Source organism: Lutjanus erythropterus, chromosome 4 (assembly GCF_056507025.1).
Source record: "Lutjanus erythropterus isolate fLutEry1 chromosome 4, fLutEry1.hap2, whole genome shotgun sequence".
In the NCBI taxonomy this organism is placed as follows: domain Eukaryota; kingdom Metazoa; phylum Chordata; class Actinopteri; order Lutjaniformes; family Lutjanidae; genus Lutjanus; species Lutjanus erythropterus.
Window position 1 is genome coordinate 17,840,366 of NC_139320.1, and position 18,107 is coordinate 17,858,472.

General features: G+C 38.5%; 1 protein-coding gene across 3 annotated transcripts in view; it reads right to left on the bottom strand.

Annotated features, from left to right (window-relative positions):
* The window catches only part of LOC146328271 (clathrin heavy chain 1-like), a 33,926-nt gene that overhangs the window by 15,203 nt on the left and 616 nt on the right, over positions 1-18,107 (bottom strand). For all 3 annotated transcript variants that reach the window (XM_084717179.1, XM_084717178.1, XM_084717180.1), the window contains exons 2-15: positions 15,608-15,815; positions 9,319-9,587; positions 8,744-8,905; positions 8,415-8,528; positions 7,044-7,217; positions 4,759-4,956; positions 4,142-4,342; positions 3,019-3,171; positions 2,810-2,932; positions 2,307-2,444; positions 1,729-1,893; positions 1,382-1,562; positions 1,108-1,271; positions 863-988 (exon numbers count right to left, since the gene is read on the bottom strand). In XM_084717179.1, the coding sequence (XP_084573305.1) occupies positions 863-988; positions 1,108-1,271; positions 1,382-1,562; positions 1,729-1,893; positions 2,307-2,444; positions 2,810-2,932; positions 3,019-3,171; positions 4,142-4,342; positions 4,759-4,956; positions 7,044-7,217; positions 8,415-8,528; positions 8,744-8,905; positions 9,319-9,587; positions 15,608-15,815 (2,376 nt within the window). The remainder of the gene's footprint in view (positions 1-862; positions 989-1,107; positions 1,272-1,381; positions 1,563-1,728; positions 1,894-2,306; positions 2,445-2,809; positions 2,933-3,018; positions 3,172-4,141; positions 4,343-4,758; positions 4,957-7,043; positions 7,218-8,414; positions 8,529-8,743; positions 8,906-9,318; positions 9,588-15,607; positions 15,816-18,107) is intronic.

An 18,107-nucleotide genomic window follows, 5' to 3' on the forward strand; every position in this document is an offset into this window, starting at 1 on the left:
ACGCAATATTGGATTTTTGGCAATATCTGATATGCCAAGATTTTGCAACTCATTTTGGCAGATTGGTGTGCTGACACATACACATTTTTCCCACCAAATTGATGAGAATATCTCCTGTACTGTGATGAATTTATCCTTACACCTACTCCTAACATAATGGTCCACTGGCAGATGCAGAGAGGGCTGTTGCAATAAACACAATTTTAAAATGCTGCACTACTGACAAGCCAACTGCAGCAGATGGCAAGGAACAGCAAAAACTGCTATGTTCATGTTATGTTTTTTTCCTCTGCTTGTTTTAACGGCTCAAGCTCAAGTATGCTGCGTGGCTAGTGAGGCTACTCCTACAGGCTGGGGCACTGTTGAAGTAACGCTGGAAAACTGAGGGAAAGTCAAGAGAAACTGTGTGAACAGTAAACCTCATTTGAAGCAAACTACATAATGAGAGCAGTAGGCCAGATGCTGGCAACTGTTTTTTCATGCTGCTTTTTGTTAAAGTTTAGACTGCAGCACTTTGTTGTTTTACAAACACCAGCCGGTTTTGCTCTGCCGATGTGTGTGTATGTGCATGTTTGTGTTGTGCTGTATGCAAATTAACTTGGTAGACATGCCCTGAAGGTAACAATATAGCTACTTGTGAAATAAATTGTCAAGCTGCGAGTAATACTCTGCAATGTTGTGTAACTACCAGCAGCTAGCTTGCTCAGACCACAAAGCTGAATTGCAGTGAGGTGAGACTGGCCTGTCATATCAGAAAAAAAGGTCCATTTTGGGCCAATACGATACTCCATTTTAGCCTTTATCAGATGATATGGATGATGTTCGATATTATCTGCATTCCTGCTAGGAAGTAGTAATGTACCTTCTGCACATAGATCTCAATGTATTTCTGCAGGCTGTTGCGGTACAGGTACAGGACCAGATCGTGGACAAAATCAAAGCGGTCACACACAATGATCAAAGGCAGCTGGTCTGTTAGCTTGGCTTCCTGTAGAGAAAAATACAAAATATTTGTATAGGTTAATACATGTCTGCTTTGTTGAACAGTCTGGATACATTTGTGGCAAAAAGGTTAGAATATTTTACAATGAACAGTCAATTTCTGACCTTGAGGAAGTTCTTCACGCGTTCAGGGTCATAGCAGTTACTCTCTCTGCAGATTCTCTCCACCTCTTTGATCTGACCTGTCTTACAGGCAGCCTGGATATATTTGAAGTGGACCTCTGGATCCTGGCTGAAGTTCACAATGGAACCCAAGAAATAGAACAAACCTGAAAGACAAAAAAAGTCATAATCAACAGGATAAATAACTATATTGTTTAAAATTTACTCTTTTCTCAAAAGCCAAGATTGCTTGGCACTCGGTATGTTCCTGGATTACCCTCAAAGCTCTTAAATGACTCGAAAAGTTCAGTGAGAGACTGAGTCGTGAGCTGCTCATGGTACTTGGAGGCAACCTGGACGCAGATCTGCAGGTTCTGGCGGATGTTTGCAGACAGCATGGCCCTGAGACACTCAAGAGAGTCCTCTACTGACAAGGAGCCAAAGAAATTCACCAACCACTGCAGACAAAAATAGAAAACAATCAGCAATACAAACAGTAAATACAGTAATGACTGACCAGTAAAACAAAATACTTTAATAAACATTTTAAAAATTTGAGTTTAGAAAAAAGTATTTAAATCCCATAATATCATTTTGTCTTGTGTTCCTTTGTCAGTGTTGTACCTCTGGGTTGAGAAGGTGGGTGTGCACCACAGCACGCTTTATGTCATACAGGTCAGTGTAATGCTCCAGCGCCCTCTGCAGGAGACCGGCCTTTTCACACAGCTGTGCCACATGAGCGCGATCATAGTGGGTGAACATCTGATTGCCCAGGATGGCATCTGCGACCTGCAAGACATGGCAAAGTGACAAAGAGATAAGCTTTTTTTAAAATCAGGAAACTTTGCATCAGGGGCAATGGGGGAAAAAAAAAAATCGGTCAAAATAAACACAGTAAAATGCTTTTTAAATAGATATACCTTAAGGATTAGTTTGAAAAAACAATTAAAAAATCATTAATGCTTAAGAGAACTTTATTAATTTATAACTTAACAAGATCAGTTTGGCCCAAATGAATGAGCACAATTATAAACTGTGATGCTAGATTTCAAAATCAATTTATCTATTTCTAAAGATTTGTATTCATTGTCTTGCATTAAAATCCTTCAAATTGTACTTACACTATCTATTTGCTGTATTTTCTGTTTTTATGTCTGTGAAGCACTTTGAAAAAGTGAAAATTAAGTTTATTATTTATGCACCTGTGGAGCGTGGACCAAATTCATTTCAAGCAGGCGTGTCTGCAGTGGTCCTTCCATGGGTCTGTTGTTCTTCAGGGCATCTAGTAGGAAGGACGTGCACTGCTGGATCAGGTTGTACTCCATGAAAACATCAACAATCTGGAGAGACAAAAGGAAGAGATAATCACAGATGTCAAACTCTTCTAAAAAAAAAACCAACAACAACAAAAAACAGTGTGTTTGATTGTCCTAACTCAACCCAATAACAGCTTTCATTTAACTGTGTGATTGTTTGGGTGGAAGGCAGCTGCCACTGCATAAGTCTGCGTCTGATTTTTTGGTCCATTCTGACTGCCCCAAGTAGTGCAAGTTCAACAAATGGGCGAAAACTGGACCTGCTACAACTGCTACCTGTGCAAACCTCTTGATGAAAACCACCTGACACACAAACCCATTTGTGTTTTTTGCCAATCTGACCTGTACTTGCTTAGGTTATGAATAAATGGAAAACGTGTTCTTTTTACCTGTGTAATGTCAGCAAGTGGCTCTTCATCCTGAACCAGCATCTGGGAGAACTGAAGACCCTGCTCTGGGCTGATCCGCATTACGTTCCTAAGCAAGAAGATCCAGTCTGGAGTGTAGCCCACCTACAGTAACAACAGATCTTTAAGCATAATATCCCAATGTCTGAGATGTGCTGAACATACAAAACACAGATCACAACATTACCAACCTTCTTGGCATAGAGGACAATCTTCTGGAACTGTCCAGTCTCTGCAAAGCACTGAATGACTTTATTGGGGACGTTTGCTCTGAGGTAGACACTGAGGGCAAGAGTAGGATCTACAGACTTCACCAAGTCTCCAAGCTCCTCAGAGCACTCCAGCTGTAATAACACACAGAGAGAGAGAGCCATTACAAGCAATATAGGGTCTATCTAAGGAAACAAGACGAGTAAATTAGAGAAATAGCACAGGTGAACTTAGAACTCTAACAACATGAGAAAAATGGCATTTCTGTGTTATCCTTAAGCCTTGGCATGGATGTTGTGTTTGACAGAACAGGGACTTGCTGAGTCTGAAATGAGTCACATTTAATGGAAGCACCACACTGTCTTTCAAATTGATTCTGATCCCATTATTGTACAAAAATGCTCTTGCCTAAAATTTACTAGCCAGTTTTCCCAAAACCACAAATGACTGTATGCTCCAAAAAACCCAAACATAATTGAAACCAGCAGTAAAGTGATAATCAGGGTTCCTTCACATTTTTCATTTTTTTGATACTTTTCAGTAGATTTATCAGACCATATTTGGCATCAAAGTATGAATAGCTAGATGTTTATTATGTAAATAAATGTTTTTAGAATCCAACTGTTAACATCTTCAGTCAATCGGGCTTTATATTTGGGATTTTCAAGCTTGTCCTAGGAAAACTCAGACCCATTGTGGCACACTTCCATGCAGAAAACTGGACAATGTTCCACTGTGAAACATCTCTGCCAAAACCTGTATGTGTAATATTTTCCCATAACATTTTGAAAAAAATGACATATTATTATTCCGCCATATTTCAAGTATCTTTTATAAATAAGAGGAAAATTGGTTGAAAAAAGTTTAATTATTTATTTTCAGTGTTTATGCAACCTAAAACAAAGCCATAAAGGTAAGTTTTCCTTATACAGAAAAGATAGTCCATTTAGTTTTCTGATAACATCATCACTGCATAACTGCTGCTGACTATTTTCCAAAGAGCAGATGTGTGTCTGAATAGATTTTTTTCACAACATGATTGGTAAAAATAATTCCTGAGAAGATAAACACTGTCCACAATCAAAACAAGTGCTGGACACCTACCTTGTCCTCTTTCAACCATTTTTCTAGCAGCTGTTTGCGGCCCTGCTGGAGGACAGGCCTGCACAGCTCCAGAGACTCGAACTTATTGAGCTGGCCTTGATCCAGCAAGATGCCAAAGTATTGCAGCAAGGGAGAAGTCTGGCCTGGTTGAGCTGGAACACTCTGGAACCGACGGATGGTTTCTGGGGTCCGAAGGATGCCCTGGAGAGGAAAGATGGATTGATAGACACGATAATTACATGACATTGGGAAGATACAATTTGCGAAAATGACCTTTGAGCATTGCATAGAAGACAGCGTTGTAGAGTTACATTATGTGAACATTAGAGACTGTAGTAAATTGAGCTTTATGTCATCTTCCTTTCAGAAACTCTTCAATCATTGCAGATGATTTAAAAAAGTCTCATATAATTAATTTAATAATTTAATTGTTTTTAACTATGTTGGTATGTAAATTAAAACTTGTTTTACATATACAGTGCCTCTGGGTGTTAATTGTCACACTAAGCTATATAAATCTGCTTAGTCTTAACGGTCTGAGCTTGTATTAGTTGAACTGTGAGTAATGTCACGTTGTTTGACCCTGCTCTGAGTGCATGACAGCTCACTGGCAGTACCTTGGGTGCGTTGGCCGCCACCTTGGCAGCTTCTGAGTAATTCCCCGCTGCAAACAGGGTGTTAAATTTGCGGGCAAACAGCTCCTCAGCACCAGCTAGGTTGTTGCGGACGGCCATGCGGAGAGCCAGGTCATGGTTCTGGAGTACATTGGTGATGTAGGGAATGATGTTTTCCTCCTCCACACACACTGACAACACCTGGAAAAAGCACATTTGCATGCTTTACTATCTGTACACAACAGAGGACACCCAATGGATGGGATTTATTCCTGAGGGTAAAAAAAATCAGTGCTCATGTTATATTTTTATGTATTTTAGTCCTCAGTCTATTCAAAAAAAAAAAAAAAAAAAAAAACACCACTTCCATGGTGACAGCATTAAGACATAAATATCCAGAGTATGTATAATATGTTAAAATGACTATGGTGTGATTTTTTTTTTCTTTGCAGGAACCTGTCCAATTTAAATAGCTTTTGACACACAGTTTACTTTTAACAAATACTGCACCTCTTGCGATTTGAAAACTGCAGGAATTTCAATAAATTTCCGAGTAATTGTGTAACCCTAATCCAGAGGGAGTCATTCTTTACGCAGAACATCTGTAGTAATTCATCCTAGGATGGGTACCACAAATGCTGCTCCATGCAAGTGAGTGCAAATACCAAGAATTATTTGCAACAATCTGAATGAACGGTGCACTTTTAATGAAATGTTGGCTTGTTTTTTGTTTCTACCTTCAAATGCAAAAATAGATTTAAGTGACTGAAATCCTAGGACATGTACTTGTCCTATTCCAAAATTACAAAGAGGGATTAGAGCATTGTCGCGTGCAGTGTTACATTTAGTGTGAAGTGTGTGTGTGACATACTGAGCCGTACAGTGTACGGTAGACTTCAGGTGAGAGCCAAGAGCAATAACAGGATTAGATTTTGTAGTCTGCCGGGCCAAGATTAGCCCTCCTGCTGTGAGTGTCACATGCTGCCTGACACCGAAGATGCTGCTACAGCCTGTTATTTTCAGAGATTTCCTCAGTCAAGGTCACAGGACAACACCTAAGGACTCACGCTGACATCCAAAAGGGCTGCCGTACCACAGGGAAAGTGAATCACCGGCAAAATTTCATCAACAACAGTCTAGAATGCATACAGACATGCATACAGTATCAAGCTGAAACATGATTCAGAAGTAAACTTTGTATCCGTTTGCAACCTGCAGGAAGTCATTGCTTCAAAATGTCAGATCTTGAAGGGACTCATTTTCTGGTGTCTGTAAAATATTTAAAGGTAGAATATGCAGGATTTGTCAGTTGTTATTTGTAAATGCATTATTCAAAGTTGGCCTCTCCTCCCTCATTCAACAAAAGAGAGAAACAGCAACATTGGTCTGCAGAGTTAGAAAGTGAATAAAGTGAAGGACCAGCAAACAATGCAGTGATTCAAAGAAATAAAACATTTTCTGATTGTGAATTAGAACTGGGGCTGTCAAAGTTTATTAATAACTGCATTATTGTAAATCACTCCCTCTTCATCTCCCCAGTGTGTCGGTGTGCAGTAACAATATCTGTAATTGTTTTTGGTTAATATCCCTTTACGGTACATTTTGAACAAATAAAAAAAGTTTGATTAATTTGCAATTAATCGCGTTTAACTACAGACATTCATACAATCGTGATTAAATATTTGAATCGATTGACAGCACTATTTAAAACATAACCACAGTGAAACATATACATGCCCACACCTGCATTACACCATTGGATTTTGTGTGAATGCAGCAGAGTGCCCAAAGGCTGAAGCCAAGAAACAACTCTATTGTAGTAAACTGAGAAATTGCAAAAAGAAAAGGGCAGGGTGTCTGCAGATACAGACGCCACCACACACTTCTAGCGGGTCAGTGATGGCTAGGAGGAATTTTTTTGAGTTTCCACATTGTTTTCTTTATGAAAATCCTACATAGTACGTCTTTAATGAATAATAATTCCAATTTATATTTAATCTGAGAGCCCTACTTTGCAACAGAAATTATTTTGTCAAACTTGCAATACATCGTTACATAGCTTGAGGTATCCATCATCATGTCATTAATTTCGAAGTCATATATATTCATTTGAATTAAACTCATTGTACTAGTGCTTACTCTTGGTGGTAACTGTTGGGTCTCTCTAAATAATAATATAAAGAGTATGGTCTAGACCTGCTCTGTATGAACTGTAGGAGTGTTAAGAGTCTCAACACAAATTTCACTCCAATAAAAGGATGGAGGGCCATGTGGGCACATTAGACTACCTGTCCTTTCCTGTTGACTCCAATGATACCAGCAGTAGGCTCATGGGGTGCAGTGACAAAAATGGTCTCCCCGCTGATCCTGTTCATGTAGATACAAGTTCCAGTCTCCAGGTCATACAGGTGGATGTAGCCGTATTTGGTGATGAGAAAGACTACATCTTGCTTGGAACTGATCTAGAGGTACAGAAAGAGAAATCTGGTTAGAAAGTGTAAGCAATAAACAAAAACATCATTATCAAAGTGCAAAGACATTGAACTTGAAGCTAATGAAGTGTGGTCACTTCCTAGTATGATGTCATAAACTAAGGGGGAGTTCAGAACAGCTTGCTCAAATGGAACAAACACGTCAACACACTGTATTGTACATGGCTGTATATGTAGATGCAGCGGCTGGTGGCTTCTTCAAATTCAGTGCTTTCTCCTTTTATCTGTTATTTTTCAGTTTTATTGCTGAGACAGATATTACTTAACACAGAAATGCACTTGTAGGCATTAGAAAAGAAGTATGGGTCTTGGATTAAAGAGCAGTGGACCCTGAGAAATTCAACAAATGCAGTCGGCATCATTCAGACACTTAAGTCTGGATGCCCTACGGCAGATACCCCAGGAGGAGTGGAGGTGAGCAGGGATAAGAGTCAGGCTGCACCTGGATGATGTCTGGCTGGGAACATGAAATGGACGAAATGGGACTCAGGCTGGTCAAACAACAGGAAACCAGAGACTGCTGTGACCTGTGCCACAATATCTAGGATCAAGGTGTTGCACTTGACAGGAGGATCATGCTCCAAGCTGACAGGATGCAACACACAAGACTCTGCTAAGAGGAGGACTCAGTGTTTACATCAATGATGCTTCATGGACAAATGCAGTTTAAGTTGATAGATAATGTTTTCCAGATGCTGAACGTTTAATGTAAAGCTGTCAACCATATTATCATCACCATCTTGTTGCTACTGTTTACATTTAACCTGATCCAAGTTAAAAAAAAATGCACTACAGAATTATATCCTGGATGTATATGTGTATGAGCATATATGAAAATAACTGTTCTATATACTGTTTTAGATTTTATTATTATAATTTTCTTATTCCATTCTCAATTTCATTGTAAAGCCCTGTGTTGTATCATGATAGTAATAAATGACCTTGACTCCTTGATTCCTTGATATTGTATTGCACCTGCTTAATGCTATCCCCACTGAGTCTAAACAACTTTTGTTTTTGTTTATACTCATTTCAAGAAAAGGCAGACATATAAGCAAGGGACAGCATTGTTTGGCACCAGAGGAGAAGGGAGTTTTGCTGACAGAGCAAAGACAAGCAGGTGACAAATACAGGCTCAACATGTCTCTGTGTAAGTAGCTTTTGTACCTGCATGGCCACAGGGAAATCATTCTGGGCTTCTGGAGGAAAGAAAACATCCACAGCTTTTTTTGGAAATGGCTGGTTCCCAGTCGGCGGAGTCCCCACTTCAATAATATGTAGCTAGGAGCAAAAAGACATTGAGACAAAAGGAGACAACGTCAGGTTACAAGGATCTCTTTTAAAGTTTTTAGTATGTGCTAAATCTGATTTGGATTCAACATGCTCCCAAATACATTTCTACTTGCTACTGATTTTCACTTTTTAAACAAGTAAATCCTGATCTGTTTATTTTTGCAACTGTCAGCCTGAGACTGTGTAGTGCTACTAAATCTTACTTTTCCTCCTGCCTGTCCTCGCACAGCAAAGCAGAACAGAGTTGACTCTTCAGTGTTGCCCTCCATCTTGAATTGTGCAAAACCAGCAGCATGCCCCTCGATGGGCTGAGACACCTTCCTGTCCACTGAGTACAGCTGCATGGCTCCGACGACACGGTTTTGCTGAAGAGGAGAGAAAGCCCACAAGTTTGGACAAAGCTCAAAGTCATCTGGAATTTATAGTCACATTAACATCTTTAGGTATATTTCTCTTACTCTGCTCTGACATTAAAACTTAATCTACAACATCTAATACAAGTATATCTTCATATGCCAAAGAGTGAAGCATTTTTGTATTACACTTCTTGGTAGGGTAAACTACATGTGATCAATTAATCACAAAACCTTTTTATACTGTAGATTATTGGGCAAGTAAGATCATGTAGAATATTATTAAACTGTTGCACTGCTGTTCTCCAGTGCAACAATCCTGAAAATTAGATAAATAATAATATTTAGGAAAATGCGTTAACAATATCTTGTCAAAATTATCAGGATTCATCCAGTTGAAGCAGCTCTTCAAACAGTTTATTCACCTGTGCTGAAATGCCAATAAGCAGCAACCACTTCTGTTTAGCGTCAGTGCGATAGTTGATGATCTGGCAACCTGCCAGGCTGGAGTGACGGTCGAAGACTTTGATTGGCTGAGAGTCACCCTCCATGCTCCAATGGTAGACTGCGTTGTCTGTGACCAGGGCAACAGTGTTGAGGGAGATCCACTTCCAGAAGGTCACGTCATCTGTCATCGTGTGAGCCTTCATCTTGCTCTTCATCTCAATATTGAAGATCTGCAGGGTTTTTGCAGCTGAAAAGATTAAAAGATAAGGTTAACATACAGAGACAATGCTGTAACCTGCCCACCCCCTCAAAAAATTGATAGTAATAATGATAGTAAAAAAAAACACAAAATTATTCTAGTGACTAAAGCTACCACACACAATCCACAGCAGACTTTGGGAGTTAACATAGCATCTGGGAATACCAAACTCCAATTGCTGGAGAAATGCTGGTAGTCAGGGTTTGGTTTGAGTAACACCAAAGGACCATACGAAAAGCCAGTACCAGTGTCAAAACAAGAGGCAAGACCGACAAAAGGACAACCACTTTGGTGGTGGATCTGCATTCAGTTAGGTCTGATGCAATAAACTCTTAATGAGAAACCCATTCCATTGAGGCTCAATATGCAAACCTCTTGTGATAATGTGAACTGAAAAATTTGAAGCCATTTATAAGATTTTTTAATAAGTAACTCAGACTAGACTGTATTCAGACTGACATTAGCACTGCATCAAAAAAATGCAGCCTCCTCTTTCATTTCAATTAGGCCACTGTGTTGACACAGCAAGAGAGGGCGACAAAAAAGTTGAACATGGCCCAACTTTTGTGTCGTAATGTGAGGCACTGCATTGGCTAAATATGGGCAGGTGCAGATGTCAAGTACATTAATACGCAATGTGAATGGGGAGTTGCTACAGTTGAGCTTACAATTATTGCAATGGACATTTAATGATTTAATTGATTGTCACTGTGATTATTTTCCAAAGTTATATAAAATCCTGTCTCATAGAACATAAAATGCTGCTCAGTGTTATGGTGTCTGATTAGCCTTTAAATCTGTAAACCTATTACTTAAACTGGATTTTCTGAATCCAGTTTCATTGTATTAATTATACTTGTAAAATTACACCCAAATCAATGAAGCCTCTTGCGTTTTTTAACACAGTGCTATTTTAGGTCTGGATACTTGCTTAAAGATATTACTACCACCACGACTGTTTCTGTGGTTCTAAACTGGATCCACAATGGCATTCCACATTGTTTTGATACAGTGGTTCAATTCACTGTTGATCTTTTCAACCAAAGCCAGATCAATGAGGAACCAATGTCTGCAGAAAAACATGGTGCCCAGTGCAGTCAAAATGAGGCTTTGTGGCTTGTGTCCAGCCCTCCACCCCCACCACCTACTAGAGAGATGAAACTCCAGGCATGTTGCTGTAGCTCTTAAGGGATTCACATCAAAATTTAATCCTAAAATGAGGGATGTGGGAATTTGGGTTGGGTCTGAATGCAGATTAGCAAAAGAAGACCACAAAGCACACAAACATATGTGATGATGGGAAAGATGCTGGACGGATGCACTCACACCCATTCTGTTTTTTTTTTTGTTGTTGTTGTTGTTTTTTTCCCCCTCCCACCAGTTCAGTCTCATTGGAGGAAAGACACTGCAATTCTTTGGGCCCAAAACATTTATTTTAGATTCAATCAGACCCAAGCAAGCCTCAATACAGCTAAAACATATACTTAACTGTTAATAAAGCATACCAATGACAATGCCTAACAATCAAAGTGAGCTATGGTGACATTTTTGAGCAAATGCTTTGGTATGCTGTGTGAATAGTGCATTGAAAACTATGCTGCTAAAGTAAAATACAGCGAAAAGAAATGAACTGAAAATCAGTAATTAGTCTAGGACACAAATACAGTATAAAAAATTGGTATGAGCTGGTGTGAACTGTTCGGTACGGTGTATTTGGTCGACTTCCTTGTTGGTACACCATGTGACTCAAAGTGTCAAAACAGTCTATTAATACGTATGACTGGCACAAACTGAACAGAAATTCTAGCGTTATCCCTGGAATGTTTAAGTCAGTGCACCAGATGTTGTGTATCACCTGTAGCATGCTAGTTTGCTTAGCCCAGACAGACAAGCCTATGTTAGTTACCAGTTAGTTACAGTGAAAATGGACAAAGATTAGTGTCAAACTGTGTGTCGACATTGTTCAACTGAGGTTGGGTTTGTGTGCAGAAACAATTCAAACACGTTATTAACAATCACGTGAATGTGGCGATTAGTGGAGTTGAAGGCGAGTCCCTCTCCCCACAGCGTTCAGACAGCCTCTCACTACTGATTCAGACTAAAGCAATAACTAATGCTATAGGGCTGTTATCTCTGTGTATATATGACCATACCAGGCTACAGAATACAGGATTTAAGCATCTAGTCGAAGTGCTTGATTTCTACAACTTTTGATGATTCCATTTGATTTTTCAATTCAAACATTGTTCTCTTAGCACGTATGTCTATGCCACTGTTTAATTACCAATGAACAGATCATTTTTTAATGCCTTGTTTAACTGCCAACTGTCATTTAATTTTTCAATTTTTTCTTTAAAAAGACTGTTCATATGGTCATCAAGTTCAATATAACAGCCGACAAGCTTTGCTATGTCTAGGAATGCACGCGATTAGTGGACTATACGATTAAACGTCCCCACCCTCGCTAGCCGCCAGAGAAATACTAGTTGTTTAAACTATTTCTCAATATTTCACTCATGCACGATGGCAGTTATCTGCCTCTAAGATTTAATGCAGCCACCTGCCACTAGTCGGGGTTGCAGCACTGTCAGACGGCAGCCCCTCCCACCCAGCGCGTATGCCCTAATCACCTAGGCAACCCTGGATGTTTATATCAGCAAAGTTGGACAGATGGCAGCTCATAAAACCAGCACAGTTTAGCAGTGTTTTAATCTAGAAAATGGAAATAATGTTGAATGTAGACTATGACAGAATAAGCTGATATATATTCAATCGACTAGAGAAACGTGCCCACACTAAGCACAGACACGGGCATAAACCTGTAAGCGGAGCTGCTGCTGCTAGCACTACTAATGTTAGCCACACTGTGTGGCAGGGTGGCAGTTAACGTCATCTCTGGGTCTTTTACCCGCAGACACTGTCATCCTCTTTGAAGGTCAACCATTTAGTGAGTTGTTGTCATGTTTTGTACATTAAGGTGTAAGGTTTGTAGTGCACAGCGCAAAGTAGCATTCATTTCAGCAGCATTTAAAGTACAATTTGGCGATTGTAGACTGTGATTAAGGGCTTCAACTGACTCTTAATGCACACAGTATTTTTTACGGACAGTGTTTAGCATTATAAATTAATAAATTCTGCTAAATTTTAACTGCTTTCTGAGTTCTTTTTAAGTGTTAGACTGGCTATGTCATCTTTGAAATGTTATTATTGTCTTCCAACATATGCCTAATTTCACTCATTTCGATTGATTTTCCATTCAATATAAAAATTGTGGCACCCCTGTGCTGCTCCAAGAGCACTAGATCAGGAATTAACAGGTCAGAATCTTACAGTGGAGCATTATTTATTTATTTATTTTAAGTATTTAGTTTATTTCTTAATGACAATAAGTCATTAAGTCATGTTCCAGTGAGAATTAATTTATTATGGACAGTGATCCACTGTTGTTTGTTTACGTTTGTTTTCATTTTTTTTTTGTTTTCCCTGCTGTATCAAAAACATACTGAACTTTGACCCAAAATATGAGGAACAAAACAAATAAAAAAATTTTGTGCACTGTTCCACCCTATTTGGTTTAGATTTCTACAGTGTCCAGGGGCATGTCAGTCAAGACAGTGCATGTGTGTTCAGCAGCACATTCATTTGATCTATGAGACTGGTGTCACAGGTTAATCCATGATTATCATCAATGTCAAAAATCTGACACTGCAGAATAATGGTGCATAAAAGAAAAAAACAAAGTTTCAGCTCATTTTCACATTCTTACTCGTGCTTTCTCTCTTAAATTATGTATAATTACGTACATAGATATGTATAATTTATTTATTATTGTAACTGTGCCTTTCTCCATGTCATTTTTCTGTGCTTTGCTTCATGCCACAGTGTCTTCTTTGATAGTACAAATGGGGGTGCCATAGTGTGATATTTTCTGATTATAGTAGATGAACGGAAAATTTGGCATCAAATCAAAATGTAATCACAATTCTAGCATTTCTGTTTGGCTGCCCAACATTAGATTAGCATATACTTGAACAAAATAGAGAAACAAGTATCATCTATAAATCTGTATTAATGTACTGGACTCTGTTGGCTGACATTACATTTATAAATAGAGATAAAGAATATATTTAATTCTCACATTACAGGCCAGTGGGACACATTTCGTATGAAAATAAGGGCTACCACACACAAATGTGTCCACAAAACAAACAACAAGTCGATATTGGCCTATGTTTAATTTAAAACAGACCAAAATTTGAGGGCTTGCTTGACTCCCCCCTTGTTTAAATGACTGTATCATTTTTCTGCATGTTTTAGCCATTTTACAACATACATACATACTATACATTACTACCAACCATTTTCCAAGGCTCATAATACTTTGCAACATTTCTGAACATTCAACTGACTTTATGCTAATGCCAGGGTTTGTCAGTATTTGAATTTAGAAATTCAATTCATATTTTTCACTTAAAGAAAGTTTTCTGGAGATGTGCATTCTGATATGTGGATGCCTTCAGGGTGTGACTGACAAAATGACACACAAACTTAAAAGTTTAAAGGCATACTATGCAGGATTTCCTAAAAAACAAAACACAAACAAAAAAAAAAAAAGTATAGACTCATCAACATAATCACTCTAAATCATCACTTATGACCCAGTAGAAATGTGTGATAGTGTCTGTGTCAGCATAGATCCTGCCCTGTGCCTGAGTTTTCTTGTATTCTCATCGTTTTGCTGTGTTTGGTACATTTCTGGGTGTCAGTCTTCGAGTAGTGGTGTGTAGCCCCAACCATGAACAACAAGCAGGGTGTGAAGCCGGGACTCACACCACACAAAATCTGGTGTTGCACAGAGCAGTGGGCGTGTTTATTTGTGCTTTAGAACAAAACCGCTGTGAAACAATCAAATAACATTTTGTTTCTCTTGATTTACTCCTCTGTTCTCAGCAATGCTGCTCCATCTCTTAATTAACTTTCTAGATCACCTGACCATTGCTGCTGTCTCTTTCCCTCTCTCATTCGTTAAGCCAGGGGGCCAAATTTGAATGGTGCATTTACTAACAGCAGCCAACAAATCCTGCATATTCTACCTTTAAATGAAGAGGTTTATGTCCTTTTCACACTGCCTATGTAGGAAGGTTTTCACCACCAAGAGAATGTATTCAACTAAATTCCCACCATAGACATACAGTCTGTGATTACGTACAATAATGTTAGTTAGACCAAAACACATGTAAGCAGGATATTCAATGAAATTACCTTTCTGTAGCTAGTTTTAAGGCTTTATTTGAAGTATAGTATGTTTCAGAAAATGGTCAGCTGTAATATAAAATATATGTACAGTGTAACAAATGGGACAAACACACACACAAAAACAAAGGGAAAAAAAACACGATACAGTCCTTTAGCTGCTCTCGTAATTTTGCTATGCCCTACTTGTGTTATCATTATGAATTCAAGCATTCATTAAAATTTCTACCAATACTGTGCAAACATTTCAAGACAGTGCATACAGGATTACACTTTGACAACTCATGATATGTAAAATTCAACTCACCGTCTGCAAACATAAGAAAGCAGTAGGAAATGAAAAAAGAGCAAAAACAAGCAAAATAGACAAAGCATTCATGACAGCATGACATTTTACTACCACTGCTACTATGGCTACTCAACCTCAACTATCAGTGTCTTGTTTATTTAAATGTGTTAGACTACACTATAGCTACTTAAGCTTTTTTGACAAACAGAAATGGGGTGGTCTACATATGAACATCAAAAATGAAAAGCAGACTGTGACAGTTACGTAATTGACTGACAACACAAACAAAATTTACACAAATGACCCAGTGTATTAGAAAAGCACCATAGCATGGTGTGTGACCAGCCAAAACTTAATGGTTTACTTTTCAGTCTACGTACTTCCAGAAACCTAGCACACTTCTGTCTATGTGGCACATAAAGGTATGTGCTAAAAGCCCTAGATACGCATTTTAGCTAAAGCTTACCTTTCAGGGCAATAACTTTGCTGGCAGGGTTCATGATGGCGCTGTCTGCAGAGATGGGTCTGCGGATGGGATTGTTGGGGTCAGCCATATCAATGATGACAACCTGGGCCTGCTCACCCACTTTTTCCCTTATACAGATGAATTTGTCGGACTCCATGGTTAGAGTGCTGAATCCAATGTTGGCTGGGTTGATTCCCAGGTTCTGGAGCTGAGATAAGAATGCATGCCCTGTTTTAGTAGCAGCTTACACAGTTTTTATATATTATCAACAGAAGAACTAAGGCATCATCATCCATAAAATCATTTCAACCAAAACTAAAAACACATAAATTAGTAAAAAGTCATATAAGTCATAAAACACTTTCAGTGAGCTCATAAGTAGTAATTTCAAGTTCTTTTTTAAAAATGTGGGGATTACTTTTGTTTTTTTTATTTTAGATGTACTAAAGCATGTTTGGGACAACCAAAGCTAAGGGCAAAAAGTAGCTACGTTGGAATTATCAAAATTACACTGTGGCGGCAGATCTCTGCAATTTTTTGATAGAGGAAAAATGTATGACAAAAGACTGTGTACTGTAGTGCTGCAGAGATGCTCTGGCATAAAAAATCTTGTTCTCCAGCTGCAACAAAAATGTGTTTGTTTGGTACAGCCCCCAACAAATATCACAACATCATGATGTTAATTGTTATTTTTTTTCTTATGGGAAAAATATACTTTTTTACCATAACATGCAGCCCTACATTAAACCCAGGCAAGCACAAATCAACACCACTTTCTCTTGTCGTGTTTTCTTTGTGTAAAATGTCCTTGGGTTATGTAAAAAGGCTCTTAAAACCATGTTCATGATCATTATTAGTCTGAATTCTCTCAACACTACAATGTTAGTCTTTGAGATACATGGGGCCTCAGTTATACAACAACAACAACAGACTTCACATTATTAGGTACACTTAGCTGAAGCTAATTATTGTACTGCATTAAACAAACAAGTATTTCTATTGTTTTGTCCACTCCATTTACAAGTGTGGGCTAGATAACAGAAACACCTCTCTGTATAATGCAATACAGATCAACAAGACAACACAACTGCAGCTTCCAAAATGATCAAAAAGCTGAATCAACACCTCTCTAATGGGGGCGGGGGAAATACAGTTTTTATTTAGGGCTGGGCAATAAATCATTATTATATTGATATTGCGATCTATTGTGACTACCATTATATCGCAAGTGTCTTTTCCTTGTATTGAAAGCTGCATTGGCTGAGTGCAATATCCACAAATTTACTGTAGTACTGCATAGATGCCCTGGCCCACAAGTCTTGTTCACCATGTTTGCTTGGTACAGACCCGAACAAATATAACATAATCATGATTTTAGTTTTTTTTTCCATTAAAAATGAAAATTGCAAAAGAAAAAGTGAAAATAATAATTTACACTAACTGTGAATAATAATGCAATTTCTGTTAAAATGATCCTTATTTCAAACCATATCATGCAGCCCTAATGTCCACATAACTGATTCAAAAATTTCATTATGATAATATTTGGTGAGAGCACCAATAAACATCCCTACAATATTGTTGCAATATGGATACTGAGATATTTGGTCAAAAATATTGTGATATTTGACTGTACCCATATCATCACCCCTACTACTACTACTATTATTATTATGTTACAACAACCCATGATGGTAGTAGAATTTGTTGCATGACTGATCTATTATGCCACATTAGTTTTATATAGATGTGCTTGACAAACTTGCAATTGAGTGCATATCATCCCTTGGCAAAAGGTCATCCAAGGTGTATAGTCATATATGAAAATTGTTTCTAGTGGGGTTCAGTCTCGAATTTCAGGTTTTAATGTGAACATTCACATCTAATAATCCCACACAGTCAGAAGCGGTATAAACTGACACTAATCAGTTCCCAGGTGTTCTAGAAAATTATGATGTATATGCATGCGAGAGAGAAAAATGATGTCATTTTTGACAGACTGGGTGGACCACCTGATTCACCTCGGACAGCTACATCAGGAGGTGACATTTCACAGTATAAAACCCCTGCAGAATAACCTTAGAATAACCCTTAATTTTTAAAAATGCCCTGTCGTGACATAACCTAACTGTATGTCGCTAAATGGCACAGGGTCCTGTCAGACTGCAGCTGACCACGGGTTCACGGCTCCTGTTAGCTTTTATACATCACTGACACGGTGACACATCATCATCAGCACAGGGTCCGCGTGATAATATAATTGGGGCTGCATCAAAACAACCATCCTAGCAATAAACTTTGATGTTAGCCAGGTCGACTAAATATCTTACATAGCTACGATTAGATGACGTGAGTCCAACATCAATCACGACACCAGGTGCAACCGTTAGCTAGATAATGTAATAGAAATGAACTAAACGAAATGTAGCCATGCGTATTTCAATAACGCAAGAATTTGTCAGTGAAGGTCAGCACAAGTGTTATATGTTAACTAGTTTCT